The 18802-nt window shown below is 36.7% G+C and overlaps 1 protein-coding gene across 2 annotated transcripts in view; it reads right to left on the reverse strand.

Annotated features, from left to right (window-relative positions):
• Positions 1 to 18674, reverse strand: part of ptprn2 (protein tyrosine phosphatase receptor type N2) — a 122983-nt gene extending 104309 nt beyond the window's left edge. For both annotated transcript variants that reach the window (XM_078938187.1, XM_020712453.3), the window contains exons 1-2: positions 18389 to 18674; positions 3835 to 3885 (exon numbers count right to left, since the gene is read on the reverse strand). In XM_078938187.1, coding sequence (XP_078794313.1) covers positions 3835 to 3885; positions 18389 to 18473 — 136 coding nt within the window. In that variant the 5' untranslated portion in view covers positions 18474 to 18674. The remainder of the gene's footprint in view (positions 1 to 3834; positions 3886 to 18388) is intronic.
• Positions 18675 to 18802: the final 128 nt, after the last annotated feature.

Below are 18802 nucleotides of genomic sequence, written 5' to 3' on the forward strand. Positions count from 1 at the left end.
CCAAGAATTTGTTTTAGAGATGAAGTAAAATGCATACGAAATGCAAAATGATGTTCTGCTGATTAAATACCTTCCTAAAACTTAAATAAATGTAAGTCTAAACTATAAAATTCCCAAATCACTAAGTTTATAAAACCTTAAGGACACATTTCTACAATTCCATGACATTGTTGCCTAAAAAAGCTGTGTCTGGATAAGCATCATGTAGACAGGAATAAAGAAGATTTTCAGCTTTAAAAGGTGCAGAGCTCCAGATCCAGACGCCGTCTCTCCTCCCACTGTGACGGATAGAGCGACACCTGGCCGCGCTAAAGCTGTTTAAACTGTGAAAGCTAATGCTCTGGGATAACAGGAGCCAAGAATAAAGCCAGTCAGCAAAGCGTTTCTAAAAGACTGTACATTGAAAGAGATGCAGACGGACCCTGGAGACAAATTATGTTGCATTGGAACAGGTGTATTAGCTGAGCAACTTATGAAAATGGATAGGCTCAAATCAACACAGCGAGACCGGCCAGATGCAATCTGCTAATGAAGAAAGGTACACAAGTGATCAGGATATGATTAATGAAGTGTTTACGGATTATTCTGGCCTTTAGAACATGTCAGCTGGGCCTTTGAAATGGTAATTATATTTATGCATGCATATGTAAATGGTGAAATTAATAAAGATAAAACACAGATAGATCAAAACAGGCTGCCTAATAGTTTTAACTGTAAATGAGTAGAATTTTACCTCTTTCTATAACAATTACTCTCATTTCCATTAGATATCTTTATTTACTGAGCATTTCCTTTTTGATTAATTGTGGATTTTGCCTTTTCAGCTCTGCTTCTGCAAAGTGTTGACTAAAATGTTCTTCCAATCAATAGCAGGGGCATCTAAATCTTTCATTTTTATTATTTTTTGTTTTGTTTTTAGGGACAATGTGGACCGTATTAAGATGACAATAAATCCAAGAGCAGGCAATATATCCAGCGATCAATACAACACTCTTAGTTAAGACTTTTAATAGGAAAAAACCAGTGCCCCCAGGGAGACGAGCAGCACTTATCCAGTGTACTTAAGGCTTTTGCTTATTAAACTAGTAAGGTATAGACTCTCGAGAGCCGCTTAAAATTATAAATGCTTTTTCAGATAATTACGTGTTCTTTTAGAGAAAAAAACTGTAGAATTCCCCTGAAAATCTATAGAAGATGTATCAAATATGTGGCTTATGGAGGGACAGAGATGGGTTATAAAGTTATCTTAGAGTTATAAAGTTATAAAAAAAGATTCCTCTTTTGGTTCCATGTGGGAAAAGTTTGTTTTTTAATAGCTGCTGCCAGATTTTTTCAAGCATTATCCTGTAGGTTTTTCTTTGTAATGAATGCATCACATTTCATTTTTAGAGTTTAAAGCATCAGCTAGCTTTCAGCCTCATTTCAATACTGTTCACTAGCAAATTTCAGTCAGGCTGGCCAAAGAAGCTCCTCCTTCAAGCCCCTTCCTGCCCCTCGCCATCCTGCATGGCAACAGAAGAAAACGGCAGGCCAAGCCCAGAATAAACCAGGTTACTCCTTCAGGGACGTGGTGGAGAGAGAAAGTGGCAGACCCACTTGCTCCCACCCATCCTCTGTCTGTGGTGTAGCTGCCACTTATCAGGAGTCCAGAGAAAAACAGATTGTAACACTTAGACGTTTCAGGCAATGCAGTTGCAATTTTCTGACAATAAATAAAGGTCTAAACCAAACATGTTCATGTTCTAAAGAAGTGTAATGTTTTCAAATAAGGGAATAAAGGAAGAGGAAAATCACAATTGACCTATTTTATTACCTTTCATGTTGGCCTTATGTGATCAGATTAAGTAAGATTTTCCTCCTTTTAGATATTTATCTGAAGAGTTGTCAGCAATTTCCTTCTACGCTTCCAGATTTAGTAAAGTAGTTTCTCTGTAACTCTTTTACGAGCTGCTTTCTCATTCCCTTGCTCCACTGAAACAGGGTTAATATGGAAATAAGGGCTCTGTATTTATTTCTCTAGTACACAACAGACCCAAACCCTTCCTACTAACTCTTTAGGCTCTTTACCATCCTTAAAATGTCTGTAAAACAAACTTTTTTGCATTTTTTTTTGTAACTTTTATTGTGGCATAACATGCGTCTTCTTTGGACTAAAAAAAGATTTGCGTTGATACCATTTATTATATGATCCTTTATTATTAAGAATGAAATCAAACAGATGTGAAAGCATCTGGTTGAGCATTTGTCTGATCTGTCTCTAGAATCTGGTTTATGATGATCACTGTTGGGACAGTTTGACAATCTTTATCTTGGTAATGAATTTGATTTTTTTCCCTTTTTCTTTTTAATGTATAGCAGAATCAACTTCATTATTGCAGGGAGGTATTCTGTGTGTAACTAACTAAAAACTTTATATGTTAAGAGATATGTCCTAGTTAAATTACCAGTTTTTCCTCTTAAAATAAAACAAACCACAATTTAAACCCTTCAAATTAAAAGCTCATTTAGTGAAAATAGAGCTTATTTTTTGAACATTGAATTAGTATTTTACATTCATTTTAGAAGGTGAGGCTCATATTAGTTTTCACATTTATGCCTCAAGCTCTGAAATGGATGTTGTGTTTTTCAGAACCAAATCCGTTCAACAACTAATAAGTTCAAATTGTGCCAAAGGCTTAAAAGTCATTTAACTTTTATCATAGTTTTAAGAAGAAAAAAAACTACCAAATAAGCCAAGCTGTCTCTTTGGCTGGCACAATCTTCTCCATGTTTGTACAGCGTAAATACTTTTTATTATTATGTTATAAATTTTTAAAATTATCCTTTGATCTGTCAAATATGTCCCAATGATTTAGGAATTAATTTTTATGGATTGTGACATCCCTTTTTTTATTTTTTATATATATACAGTATATATCTATTATGCTATTTCAAACTCAACTTAAACAAAATCCTTTTAGCTCTTATATGCATTTGGAGTTCACTTTAAACTTTGAAGTGGTCTAAAAAGAACAAACATATGTTATTCCTTTATCTTAGCCTGCAGTGCTTCTCCATATACAGGTGTAACTGTATCATCACTTGCTAAAACGTTCTACAGCGGGAGAATCCATTAACCTTTTCTCAATGGCTCTGTGATAAAGAAGATCCTCAATATCAATGAATTATCAATACTGAATGCCATGGCGGTGAACGAGTCTGACATTTCCCTCGGATTCATCGGTAAACAGGTTGTCATGGCAACCTGTCAGCCAGACCAATCCATCTTTCATGACAAGATGGGTTGTGATCATTTGTGGCTGGTGGAAACCACGACATATGAATGAGAACATGTTCCACTTAATTGATTGTCACCATTTGGTTTATTTATTCTGACATCAGTCATAGTTTGGATGAAACATGCAGAAAGCTGAAAAGCAGATCTACAGGTCAACCATCTGCTTTAAATCTTTAAATTACAACATATTTTTTGATTTTAAGAGTTTAGTTAAATTCAGTTTTGATAGTAAAGATTAGGATAGTATAAGATGGCCACTGCAGTTTCTGTGTTTAAAGAAATTAATTCACAACATAGGATGTAATTATTATTACTATTTGAGACGCAAAAGGCCAACGCCTTCCAGTTTGGTGTTAAACATCTAACACTTCTAGGAACAACCCGAAGCACTAACAGAGCAGCGTTCAAGAAACAGATCTATACATTTCCAACTTGTGTGTTAAAAGTATCCCTAAGAGCTTAGCCATCATTTGCTTAATAACCAAGGCTGTAAATGAACATTTACAATGTGTCATGAGGAGAAACGGGCGGACATGGATTTTCTCAGTAGGACTTACCATTGACGCAGAACTCGTAGGGGGCGCAGAGCTCAACTTGAAACAGACACCCTGGAGGTCAGAAAAAAAAGAGAGGAAAACCAATTACAGCTGCACTTGTCACGGTAATGTCAGCCCAGTTGAAAAAAAAAGTAAGAAAATGCTGCACAAAATTAGCTAAATGTCGCAATTTCTTCAAGACGTCATCAGTCCATGAGAGTACAGCTCAGTAGTACATTAACTCTGGCTGTGGGCCTCGCTGCTAATGGCTCAGCCATCAATCATCAATTAGTGAAACTTCTTCTTACGCAGTCTCAGTCACTAATAGCTCCAGTCCATGGGCAATGTTTCCATATATGAATGTTGCATGAATATTAATGAACTTTTACGCTTGGACTAAGAAAGGCTGTTCCAGACTAATAAATGAACAGATGGCAGGAACATTATAACCGACTGTTCGCTGCCTTCATATCTCACTTGGGGGATTAGCAGCAAACCACAGAGGACTCTTTGTTCTGCTGGAAGATCAGCACAGGTGATTCTGCACATTTAAACATTTTATGTTGGTCTCCTACAAACAGCAAAGGCTTTTTGTCTTCATCATTTCTGTCCCTCTCCTCATGAGTAGTGGCGCTGTTGGCTCAGTGGCCTTGATGGACAGAAATGAGCCGCTCGTGACGGTCAATAACGAGCAGGAGGGGAGCGCCGTCAGACCTCCTTTATAATGAGGAGAGATTGGAGAGGCGAGTCTCTTAATCGATCGACACAGAAATAACACAATCAGGACAGGTGTGGCTAAGACGGAAAGTTTTAAGCATCGATGCTGGTCCAACTTTTCTTTCGTGACACTTTCTGCATGACGACTCTGTTCTGTTTTCCTTTCAAGGACGGATCTACAGACTGCAGGAACCTAATTATACAGACACAATGAAAAGTAATTTTGTTGTGGAGCTGAGGGGACATTTCAGGGCATTATTCTTTTTGGAGGTAATGGCTTCAATATGTCAGCAAAATGGTTATTTAATGATGCAGAGTGAAGCATCATCGCATAAATGCAAGGTCATTCGACGCTGTGGAGCAAAAGCAGAATGTCCTGAACTGGAGGCGAGTCAACTGGATCTTCCTAAACAAACAACCTCAATTGCTAGTTCATGAACAAGTAATTGTGTTATTTGTGTTCATCAATAAAAGATCTATCAAAAACAGCTGGGGAAAAAAAAGGAGAACACTTTTTCCCCATGAGATGTACACAAAGTGTTGGACTGTACATAAGAACAGGACTGAGTGACCCCTGCCCCCTCACATTCCAAACAGGAAGTAGTCGCTGGTCCCAAGAAGCCAAAATCACATTTTTTTTTATATGTTCTTACTAATCCTATTTTTTTTTTTCATAATATTGTTTCTGTAGTGCAAATTATTCAACTGGCCAATCAGTTGCCCCAAAAAAAGGTCACCATGTTCAAAATGTTTGACAGTTTTTGTGTCAAGTGATCCAACAAGCTCAATCCTAATTGGTGAGAGTGATTGCCATAGAAATGTTGACTGAGACTGCCTGGTTCCAACATGGCGACGACCATGTCACGAAAAAAATGCAGACGAAATTGACTTTGATTGTATCCAAATTCCTTCACTACTCACTATATGGCGTTTGCCATTTTGTAGTTCTGTCCGAATCTACAATTCATAAATTGAGTGCCCTAGAAATTTCCCAGACGTCTCTATGGAAAGCCAGTGTGCATCGATGCTCACTAGATTGGCGAATGTAGACCACAATGCATTGTGTTTGACCACTTTTTCATGTGAAAATAATGTATTTGGATTTATTTTTGTAAACCTAGGTTTTCAACATCAAAACACAGTGCATTCATATATAGTCTTTGTAAAATTGTTCATATTTATTATGTTTTAAATCACTAACTTTATATTTGATGTTTTAAAAAAGAAATAAAACAAAAGTAGTGAGAACTTATTTTGAATTGCTTTTAAAATCCAGGGCACTAGACAGTCCAGCATCAGAGTTTTTTAGTAGTTAGGGAGTTAGAAGCGAATTCGGGCGAAGCCTTCATTACGTTGGGACTGGAAGTAAAGGAGTCTAAGGGTGATGTCACACTCGCCCGGTCCAGTTCTCATTCAGCATGTAGGTTACAAATAAATTCAGACTAATTCACCATGTGTCCTGCAATATTTATATTAGGAACATTTTCCTGAAGTTAAATTTATTTTGTTGTCCAAAAACCTCTTAGGGACGTTTCTTTTAGCATCTAGAAAACAAATTGTTAAAAGTTTGTTTCTCTGAAATATCAAATTTATTGAATCCATTTCACAAAAATTGGAATTTTAAATGACAACTTTGATTTTAAGACTTTCGGTTTTTTTTGCTAGCAACAAATTGAACCTGAACTTCACTACAAAACATTGAACATAAATGCATCATTATTGCTTCATTTCACTGTATTTGGGGTTTACAAGCAGCATTTTGCTTTCAACATTTTTACAGCAATAGCCATGCAGCTTGATCTAAATGTCTTTTGTCATTTGTCCTGTGTGATTTATTCCTCGTTTAAACATTTTTAAACATTTCATAAACAGGATTTTTCTTTTTTTACTGATTATTTTTTGCTTTTAGTTGAGCCACTTAAAATTGCCCAACAAATTGATTCAAGCGTAAAATGCCGAGAAAAGGAGCAGCTTTGTGTCAAAAGCATAAAGAGAAGGAGGATAGCCATGTGGGAAGCCTTGAATCCTTAATCCTTTTTAAATTGTTATTGTAAAGAAATAAAGACATTGAAGTTAAAAGAAACCTTCAGGAAACTTTCTAACCTAATAGAAAATCTGTTTGAATGCGGTTATCAATGACCTGCTGCATTTTTTTTAAATTGCACTGCTTTTCTATAGTCTCCTCACATTTATTGCTGAAATTTTAATTATAGACAGTTCAGTTTGAAATTCTAAAGCTACACAAACATATTGTGCAAAACTGACTGAAGTAGTCATCCCAAAAGTTTTCACTGGAATCTCTGGTAAAGGTTTATTTGAAATTACATCTAATTTAAATTGGGCCTAAAATTAATGATTAGATCATTTTTATAGTAATGTATCCAAAGACAAATGTCAGCTAAAATTATAATTGCTTACTTAGCTAATTAATATTTGACGAAACATATTTTTCAACAGTTTTTTTATTTCTGGTTATGACTAAAGATTTAAAATCAGCAAATATTTCAAAACAGAGAAAGATTAATTTTACAACTGTGATATATTTATGGCCCGCAGCACTCAGAGTGCAAGGACCATATTGTAATTAAAGCTTGTTCTTTGTTTTGATCCAGTTTTAAGGTATTAAAGTATTTCAATGATTAAAATATAAAGTACAGAAGTGTCATATTCAACTATGATCCATAACACTTGCTAAAAACAGTCAATTCTAAAGGCTTTTTTGAAAAGTCCTACATCATTTTTCAGAGCAAATAAGTTTGTCCCACTTTAAGCTCTCAGTCAACATTAATTGCCAGCAGAAGCACTAATCTTTATTCAACAGCTATTAAATGATCAGAACATTTAAATTTAGCTGGAAGTTGAGTACAATGAGGAGACCAAACTTTTGTGAAGATCTCATTTGAAGCGGAGGTCTGGGATTCACACGGCCCCTCTTGACTGTGCATCTCTGCCCTCTGCAATTAGTGTCAACCCTTTCAATGTTACCTTCTCATCACTTCCTGCTTAATTCAATGGTTCTCTGGAAAGCCTTGTCAGCTCTCAATATTAATTATGACTTGCAACAAATGACCTGTTCAAGCATAGTTGGTCTGGAATTGAGTGTGCATGCACGTGCGTGCGCGTGAGTCCGGCACAGGCATGCCAGATAGCACTGATAATACGTCCTTTCTTTGGATTATTAAAATGGCACCTTTTAATTTAAATGCAATCACAGTAGGAACTGTGAAACGCAGAAAAGTGTGAAGGGAGACGATGAAGAAAGCTGCTGCAGCAAAGAAGGGACTGTGTATTTGAGAAGAGATTTTTACAAAAGGAGCAGCTGCGTTGCAACATTCGACTTTCAGCAAACACATTTCGCTAATATAATATTCCTGCTAAATCCCGTGGAGACCTGAGGTCATGTTGCCATGTCAACCACATTGAGAACACAAATGAATCTCACAACATAAGATACCGGTTAGTGCGGGTTCAATTAGAGTTATTTTTTCAAAAATTGAATAGTTGTTATATTTGCACATTTATAAACGTGTTCTTTTGTTTTTAGCCTTAAATTCTTATTTTTACTGGCACATACTAGATTTACAGCACTTTGTCTAAAATGTGTGAAGTGCATTATAAATAAAGTTATGTTGATACAAAGTTTGCAATCCTCTGATGTGAGGTAGGTAGGATGTAGGTAAAACTATTTCTGCCACTCTAAAAAAAATGCTGTTTATCACAAGTTATAAAGCAATTCATAAAATACTGAACTGCAGCATTTCAGAAATTGTCTCTAGAAACCTTTAAGAAACTGTAGGGAACTTCATATTTGAAATTAATTTTTATTAATGACATTATTTAGAATTTCCATATGACACGGATGCATTTTCTTCCTAATAAAGATATAGGAGTGAGGACCCTTAGCAATTTAAATTTAACGTAGTCACACTTGTAGGCCATCTTTTGGCATAAAAGGGATTGTCAGGTCAGTAATAATGGGATAAATTAATTTCAAAAATAAATGTTAGCAGCCTCACTGAGTGGGAGAGATCTGCAGGTGTTCCAAATGGGCAGAAGGTCCACTTCCCAAAATAGATGCCGTTTGACCCACTTTATAAATACAGGGAAAATCCAGATGGATCAGTTGGGTGGATGCTGTGAGTCACTTGACAGTTTTTCATCAGCGCTGTGACTGCGGTGGTGTGCGAGGTAAAGACAAAAACGCATACAGCTCCACTCAACAGGAAATGAGAAGAAACTCTTCAATGAATGCACACAGAATTTTGATTACTTCCCAGTGGCTCGCATCTTTCTCCAACGCAGCACATGACTCCTCCTCATAGCGCGCCCCTGCACTTTAAACTGTAACTGAGGGCAGCAAGGCTCTACAAGGAGGCGAGTGCACAGACACTGAAGCACTCTTAACCTTCAGCTAAAATCTCACAGCGTGTCAGGGATAAAACGGCGTCAAGATCTTTCCTCAGGGACGTTTAATCATGAAGGAGGGGAAAACTCTTAAAGGCCATTTTGGACAAAAATAAAACAGATACACTTGAGCGACTCGGATCTTTTAACTGAATAATAATAGCAGCATATTGATCTCACAGTCACCACTGCAATATTTTAATAATGGTTCTCAGCATGGATTTAGGTCTGAGCAACCTGACTGTGATTGGCTGACCTTGCCTGAAACATTAAATATGTCCCAATGATTCGAAAGCCAAGGCTGAGCAAGAGGTCTGTGCCACTTTCTGTGTCACATGTAGCTGGTCAGTGCCATTGCACCATCTGCAATGTCTGAGAGGCCAAGGAGCGTGCTGGAAGCCTGGCAAGGTGGTCGGCCCCTCCCAAAGCTCGCTGCAGAGAAAGACATTTCATTCACCCTCTGGGACCAACAGTGTATCTTTTACCATAAATACAATCCACTTCCAAGGACGCCTGAGTCATTTCTAATTTCTAATGGTGCACACCTCTACCACTAGCCAAAAAAGTCATTTTAAAACATTGCATCAGTTGACAACACTAATAAAACTACAAGGGAATCTGCAGCTGGAGCAGAAACAGCGGATAACATCACCTTCAAGCAAATTAGCATTAGCTTAACACCCTGTCTGCAAATTTAAACAGCTTGCGTCATTAAGGCCCTCTTTCTTTTGTTAAAATAAAAAAAAGCCTTCGAGCTCTTTTGCTCCAGCAGGGTTGTTGACGTTAAAAGCTGAATGTCACGAGTTTGCAGCTGAGCTCAATTCAAAATTATCATCTACTTGTTATCCCCCATGTTTATTGAAAAAGAATTTAGTGTTAGCACAGCTGTTTATGCAAAAAAAAAAATTAAATAGAACAGATGATAATCTGTTGGTTTTGTTTTTGTCTTGTGTGTTAATATGAGATTGCATCCAACTAACTATTGTTAAAGTAAGAAAACGGTACATTTTTTAAAAAGAACAGCTAAAAACCAAGGCAAAATAATAAAAAATGTCAAAACAAAAAGCTGAGATTAAAAATCGAAGAGATATTTTGGAACAGAATAAGAATAACAGTTTTTTTTATTTTTTTCAAAAATGCAAAAATTCCCAATAATTTTTCATTTTTATTCAAAGGTAGCATTTTCTTTTACTGACTCTAGTACTTTAAATATTCGTATTAAAATTACGTCAGAAGTAGCCCAAATTGGTAAAATGACAATGTGCAATTTCCCCCCCCAAAAAATTGTTTTTGGATTCAAGAGCACAAAAGCTAAAATCAAATGGCTACAGCCTGTAGGTGATTTCAGATTCAATTTTTAAATTGGTCCCTATAAACCCGCTATATGAAAAATTAAAATGACAATGCTTCATTATTTTTACAGGTATTATAAATATTTCGATGACCACTAATAATAAATAATAACTAATAAATAATTCCACAGTCCCACAGCTTAATATGGCGATAAAGGAACATATTAAAGAAGACTAATATTAAAAGTTTTGACTGACTTACTTATAGAAATGAAATATTACAACTGCTAACCAAAAATAAATAAATTATTTTTTCGTTTGGACAAACCAAACACAAAATAAAAAAAATTATAAAAAATGTTTTGCCTCAAATACAGAAGGGGTTCATACAAATAGACCCCTTATGTGTCTAAAGCTAACTATCCCTGCTTTTGAAACAGTTAAATCGGTTCAACACAAGATGTCCTCAGCTCTTATCTGTTTGCTCAGCTGCTGAACAAACAAATAAAACAAAAATCTTTGACTATTCACAATTACATTTTACCTTGATCACCACTTTTATTTTACGAAATAAACTTTAGCAGAACAACAGGAATTTAACAACATATCCTTTTTGGGCAAAAACAACACTTGTAATTAACAACGTAGGATTATAGTTGCTGAAGCACAGAAGAGAGCAGAACGGACCTGATATGAGACCACTTGAAACCTGGAGGACTATAATCAAACAATTCTTTCAAAGTTCTGCCAGCTCCAGGTGACAGCCCAGACGATGGCCATGAATTAAAGATGGCAGCAACACCATGGGCAATGCAGGACTCAGAAATAGACTATCTTGACCTTTTCTTTGACTTGCGCTGAGTAATTTAGACATTGGATTTTCTCCCTTTATCTGAGGTGGGAGTGAGTGTTGAAGTACAGAATCAGAGGGAGTTAGGAGTCTGAGCGTTCACTCTCTGGTGCTTTGAGGAGCTCAAACTAATATGACCTCGACCAACATGAGTATAAAAGTTTATCTATGTAGAGCTCCAGCTCAGCCTCAGAAAAAGTGCATTTCTCACAAAACGGAAAAGGAATTAAAGAAACCACTATGTTCCATCTTAATTGTGCCATTTACACATCTTTGCAGTTGAAGCTACTCCTTAGCCACCCTTATTTGAATTCCTGGCCAAATAAAGTCATACAAAAAATTGTGTTCTAAAAAATATGTAAACTTTCACCGACTCTTTCTTCCCTTTGGCTCCTTCTCACAGCCAGTTCCCCTCTTGCTGCACTAAAACCGGTATGGAGTATAAATCAGCAGCTCCAAACGACAAAACAGGCACATTATTTCTTTAATCACAGCCGAAATAGTATTGATTAAGTCTTGTGCTCAACCTGCAGCTTTCTGAATCCTCATTACTGTGTTGTTGTCCTCATTACAAAACTTGGCTCTGCCAAGATGGAGGTGACCTTCAGACTGACCCGTTTCCAAACACCATTTATTTTGAACTCTGAAGCGGCAGGAAAAAAAGGTGAAAACGAGCTGCCCTGCCTTCTTCTTCAAAGATGATTTCACACGTGTCAAAAGGTGATGAATATCAGGTCGATGCAGAGGGGGACAAATAAAACGCATTTTGTCACAGCTGTATGAAAGAAACGACAAGCACTGTTCCAGCAATGCCATGTCATGCTTTTAAACAGGATTTACCAGAATTTAGAAAAAAAAAAACCTTAGCCAAATTACATTCTATCATTTAACCAACAATTCACAGCAAAAATAACCCAGACATTAAAAATAGCCTAAAATTAATTAAATTAATTTACTCTCAATTATAATCCCAAACGTTCCAATTTGAACAAAATGTTCATTTTAACACCATATCAAATTTATTTCAGCTAAGGAACCATTAGATTGCATTGGAGCCAAAAACAACTCAAGCATAACTGTAACAACATGTAGGTCAGACTTGGACAAGCTGGTGCTAAAATGCAAACAGCAGATGCACCGACTAGTTTCTGTCAATTAACTTCCAGGTTGAAGCTTGCTTCAAAACGAAGGCAACGCAAAAACAAACAGCAGAAATATGCAAACAGCAAAAGTACACAGGTATGGCAAACGTAGGATAATTAGCCGTGACATTGATTGGTAAATACATCCACTTACATCTACATACACTTGTAAATAATTCAATTCTTATTCTTAATCATAAGGAGACACATTAACTCTTATGCAAACAGGATAGGACATGAAACTATTAAATATTTAGTCAATAGGAGTTTGATTAATTGGTTGAAAGGGAGTGGGAGGAAGCAAACTTGTATAATTTCACCCCTGTTAATCAATTTTATGAATTACTAGATTAAAAAGATCTCATTTTTGTCTTTTTTCCCCCTTTGTTTAAATAGCTTAAATTGCTTGAAATAAACCCGTCAATTAATCAATTTTCTCAATAACCACTAAAGGCATTTTTTGCAACACAATTTCGGGATTTGTCTGCCTTCATAAAACAAATAAAGAGACTCAAAGTCTGGCTTCAAAATCTTTTTGGCTAGAGGTTGTATTCATGAGGATGATGGCGAGGATAAACATTCATGAAAATGATCATTTTCTTTTATGTTTTTCTCAAAAATGCACACAAATAAGTATAAGCCTGTTGCTTAACATGCAGCCATCAACTCCAAACACCAAGTCACAGGACACCGTCTACTGTCCATCTCTTTTACAGTTATTGATCTAAACCCAACGTACCCCAGCATGGAATATTTATCAGATCATCGATTCACTCACTCCTCTTAAAAACGTAATGTTGTTCATGAGTGAAAAAAACCACTGAAGGGGTGGAAAAAAACATTCTCTCCCTAAAAATGTGTTTTGAACAACTCCTCCTTGACCTAGATCTCTTGGAATCTCCTTGAACCAAAGCAGGAAAGAGCCCTGTGAGATGGATTATTTAAACAGCAGTTTGACACCATTTTTTGGCTATTTCCTCTGCTTCCAACGCACTTCTGAGCATCTGTTAAAGGAAATGGCCTCCTGTCACAACAGCCTTGACAGCATCCAACAACATGACTCCAAAGGAGACTTCCCTCTACCCACTGAGAATCTGTTTATCGCAGCTGCTTGACAGTTTCGTTGACTAAAAGCTTGTTTTAAAAGTATTTGCTGCTCATAATAGAAATCAGAGGTATCATCTAACATCCCACACCAGATTAGAGCACAAAACCAATGCTGATCAATTTATCTGCTGTTGACACAGCAGCTGTTGACACAAACAGGCTTCTGCAAATAAGACACCAAATGCTTGTTCAGCTGTCTCACAACGCCGTGCACCCAGATGGGGTGAGCTGCTGTCAGAAATCTGTCAATAGGTCATGGCAGAGTAAAAGCTGTTATTGACACTTTGGATAAGGAGCACCTTTAAAATTTCCTAAATCCTGAACTCAATGCAAGCCGTCTGAAGCTGGCCTCCTCATTAGATCAGTCGGGATGAGTCGGACATCCCCAGAGAAGTGAAAAAACACACTGTGACCTTTACTGAGAGGGGTTGAGTTAGTTTGGTACACATTATAGTATGATGACAAAGACTAAAGAAAAAAAAAAATTCCAAATAGTGATTTGAAAGGAGACATTTGGGATTGTATGACCTGAAAGCAAAACCTTAACAAGATAAGCTGTGCAGCAACTGAATGCACAAAAAAGTATAAGTTAGAAGAAGTTTTTCAATACAAACATACTCTTAATTTAATGCTTTAACAACTTTACCAAATAAAACACATCATTAACGTTTTAATATATTATTTGTTCTTGTCTGTCATTAAGAAAGCTTAAAATCTTTTTTAAAATGCACTATTTGATTTGGTTGAGCAGGCAGTTAAAGCGTTAAAAAATGTGTTAACTACAATTTTTTCCTAAAATAAAAAGACAATTTTTCTTACACCAGTTCCACATTTTTGACTTAAAGACTTTCCTTTAAACTTATTTCTTTAGGGGCTGTTTTTCCAGTGTATCATCTGATTGCATCATTTCTTTTTTGCTTTCTGTCTTAAGTAAAGTTTGGAAAGTGTCACCACAGGTGTTTACAGCCCCATTCTGTCAATCTCATGTTTTCTTTTACCTCTAGTGTTAAAAAAAAAGGAAAACCTTTTGACACGAAACCAAAATTTGTTTCGAATGTGGAAAAATAAACCAGCTCTAAGTGAAGACTACAACCAATATTACTCACTTTCCCGGTTTCAGTTTTGATGAGAGTTGGGCAACAAAAAGAACTACCTTTAAGTTAAAATGTGCAATATAAAACTGATGTGTTTATGTCAGAAAGCAGATCTTTGAATAGCTTTTAAAATTAAAGTTGTGTTTGAAATCACTTTAGTGAAATTTGAATTTAAGATGAGTGTGCACAAGACATAATTTTATTATTTAATATGCTTTGCTTTGCTGAAAGAAAAAAGATTCAACTGCACTGCAGTAAAATATATTTCGTCACACTGCAGCAGGTTTTGGCCTGTTCTGCTGGTTTAGAGAACTATTTATTTGAGAAAAAAATAATAAACTGTCAATTCTGGTATCTGGTCTGTGACAGAGGCCTGAGGCAAAATGGATGGAGTTAAGAGGTACATCAACCACTTCCAACTTGTCTGGCTATTCTAGGAAATGACTCTTAGCCAGCTGTAATGAAAAGATCCAGAAGCGCAATCTCTTCTTGGACTGGTTACTAGAGATAAGCAGCCTTGTCATATTTTATCTCGGCCATCAAAACGTTCAGTTATGCTTCCATATTTGTGAGTCAAAGAGACCTGTTTTTATCAGCTGAGCTTCAATAAGCTGAGGCAGAATCCTTTAAAGCTTAGGGCGATCAAACTCATCAATATTTAGCAGTAAAAGTTTACATTTCTGTAGTACTCCAGGCTCAGCCTGATCTCTGTGTTCAGACTTGAGTAAGAATGATTGTCTTGCTTATAGCTAGACCGATACGTCTTTTTTTTTTCAAATCTAAAATTCCACTCATAACTTGGGTTTTTAATAGATGAAATATTTCCACAATACTTCTTGTTAAAGTTACAGAACAAAACATGACCTTGCAGCTGGAGATTGGCTCTAACAAGCAGTGGGGTTTTCAGGAGTTGGTATTGGGATTCTGAGCACTGCTAAACCTCAGCAAACAGAAAAGAGATGCTGAACAGAATTTTAACAATCTCCTCCACAACACTGAGGGAAAAGCACTGGAGTGTTGATGCACAACAAAATCCATTTCAGCAAATTTTCCATTGGCTAGACACTACTTGCTATTCAATACAATCATTATTCAAATGACGTTTTTCCAGCCTTAGTTCAAACAAGGTCTTAGCTTCACAGTAACCTTTAAATAAAGGCTTACAGGGATGGCTGCCAATCCTTAACAAACTGCATTTCCTTGAAAAAAAAAATGCTATAACAGGTCACATGATTAAAATCAAATGATGTTTGCTCAATTTTTTTTTTTTAAAGTTAGCTCAGGGGATCAAAGGAGCCCAGATGCTGGTTGGTTGCATTGGGATTCTCTCAATTATTTATCACTGATTTGTGATTTACCTACAGCGCCTCTCAGGGAGAGAGATGACTGGTGCGTCAGGAGAACAGAATGTCGTCATCAAAAGTGACGCAGCATCTTTTCAAGGGCTGGCAAATTGAAATGTGAATAGGCTGGTTTTTCTGGTTTCTGCTAGCCTTGATCCTTTATTAAAATGACTCACTCTTTGCACTAATGGAAAACTGACAGCCTCCAGCTGCAGGAAAGATAAAACCCCAACGCACAATGTCCATTTGATCCTAAACAAATAACTGAACAAAATGTCTCTTGAAAGAAATTAGAATCTAAGAAAATATTAATTTCTTGCTTTTTTTTCTAGGTGGAGAGGTATTGTATGACACTACCAACTCAGTGTTAAGTTAGAAAAGGGTGAACCAACAGCCCATCCTTATCCAGGCATTATTTTGAAGACATTCCAGTTCCACATTAAATTGAATTTTTCTCAAGTAAGGAAATATTTATATTTTTCAACTTTCTAAAAAAACAATGAGTAACTTAAGGGGTTCCTTATTCACAGCATTTTTACCTTCTCACAAGAAGTCAAATCTTTTGGGAAAAGCTCACATCAGCATCCAATTCTTAAAGTTGACTTCAAGCTCCAGATAATCAAACACTTGCTTTTAGGCAGGTGATCCCACCTGTTAATGAATCAGAAATCAAGGGGGGATTGGAAGCACCTGGCTCTTTAAATGCTTTGAAAGGAGTAAAGGCATTTTGGATTTAATATCTTCAAATAAAATCAAAATTGGCCTATTTATGGTTGTGAAGAAATGTTTTCAAAATATTTTCCACATTTGCCAAATTATATTAACTGCAGTTGAATACAACAAAATAATACAATTTCTTTTCATTTCTTCTGTTTCAGCCAATTTTAAATAGTCTCTACAGGAAGACTCACACTCCAGTTTCAAAATCTAGCAGTTTAATTATTGTGACACGTGTTTATGCCTTAAAGCCAAACATCCAATAGGCCACCAACAAAGCCGCCACATACTATTTTTATTTTTTCTTCTCTCTTCGCTCAATATCGTTGGATAGGAAAGTTAGGGCACCAAAATGTATGTTTTTATAGCCTTTGTACAAAACTGAAAAATACTCTTTAAATTTAGACACTACAAATATCAAAGGTTGCTATGAGGGACTATGTCCTGCTGGTTTTATCCAGTTACCCCCATCCTGAGTAATTCAAATTATATGGATCAGGTGTTCTGCCGGTAAGATGCTGAAAGGGATGGAGCAGTTGGAAATGAAACGGGTCAATGGCTTGTGAGCTCTGAAGTCTGTCACCCCTGATCTGTAGTGTTTTCAGAAAACGGTCCAAAAACGCATATACTTGGCCAGCGGCGGCCATGTTGGCATCCAAAGACCTTGTAAAGGCTTGTTAAATCAGTTTAAGTGGGTCGATTTGAACTGCAACCATGTTTGAATGGATGAATGACTGACTGGATGTTGCCTAAAACAAATTTGTTGAAGCTACTTTTTTTTCCAAACATTATTGCAGGAGACGCTGCAACTGCAGAAATTTTAACCTTGTCTAACATTAAACTCACAGCCAGTATAAATGTCTACAGCAGTGTTTCCTCGGATACATACCTTTATTGAACCAGAACAATGAGATTTAAAATTTTCAAATGGGTTGTGATAATTCTTAGTGGGACTCATTACCAAAAATAAATAAAAAAAATAAAAATAAAATCGTCTCTTCTTTAGAAGTGCATTGACAATTGAAACCTTAATATTTAAGACAATTAGAGAAACAAAATGTGATGGTTTAAGGAGAAAAAAAATTCAGGGAAGAAGACCAATCTCTTACTGATGACTAATGTCTAAATCTGTGATCAAAAAACAATAAAGATTGAAAGAAAGGAATTAAATATTCTCCTGTTCTAAATATACAGGACGGTATGGAGCTCAGTAGCTGTATGAATCATCAGTCAGCCGGAAATCTATATTTGCCTCTGGCTCATAATAAAGTTTGTGCTGTAGTGTTCTGGCTGCTGACTGTAGACCAGAAGGTGCTAAAGAAGTGCTACATTCACAGTGAAACGGTGGGAAACCGGATTTCAACTGGCAGACCAAAGCTGTGAGGTGGATTTCCATCCCTCTATGTACCAAAGTGGTCATTCATGTTTTTCCTGCATTTAAAACATTACAGGTGGAACCAACAAAGGTTCCTGAAATGTCACACTTTCTTTACATGACACTGTAATTTTGTTACAAAGCAGTTAAAAGTAATTTGTGCGCATTTCATTCACTGGTTATTGTTAAATAAAGTCATATTTGTTGTATAGCACGTTTAAAAAAAAGTATTGGAAGAAACACTTTGTGCGTAAGAGCCTGAAAGATTACGTAACTTTGTCTGATAGATCTTTTTTTTATCACTACAGGAAACCTCGAGTTCTCAACTTTCATCGGCTTAAAACTAAATGTTTCAATTCACGTGGGACTCATCTGAACTTTTGTCCAGAGACTACATGTTTTAATCCAGTCATGCATTATAAGAGACTGTTTGAAGGATTCAGCACCATGGACAGAGGCTGAAACGAACCCGCAACACTATTTGGATCAAAAAACAACAAATAATAGAAAAAAATAGATGTAATATTTACTTACCGAATTTTCTATCGGCGAGGGCAGATGAGGGGCAGAGGCTTACAGCCAATGCAGTGAAGAAGATGGGACACCACCGCGAATCCATGCCGCTCCTGCTCAAGAAGCCGAACCCGAATCCATGGCTCGCTAAAACGGCATGTTTGGACGCACGCGGGGGTCTGCTGCTCGGTCTGGGGGGTCTTAAATTGGCATTTTTTTAAAGGTATGTTGAGGGGTAACAACACCGACGTTGTTTCAGCACCACAAACAGCAACCAGCCTCACAGAGGAGCCCCGCCCAGGTTACTGACGTCAAACAGACACATGAGATGAGGAGAGCGCTCTGAATGGTTTTTACCGGGAGGCGTGAACGCACCACGCCAAAAGAAACCTAAAAAAAAACACCTGATTACTATACTTGTTACAGGCATGACAA

Source organism: Oryzias latipes, chromosome 20 (genome assembly GCF_053564925.1).
Source record: "Oryzias latipes strain Hd-rR chromosome 20, Olatipes_Hd-rR_3.1".
NCBI classification, from domain to species: Eukaryota; Metazoa; Chordata; class Actinopteri; order Beloniformes; family Adrianichthyidae; genus Oryzias; species Oryzias latipes.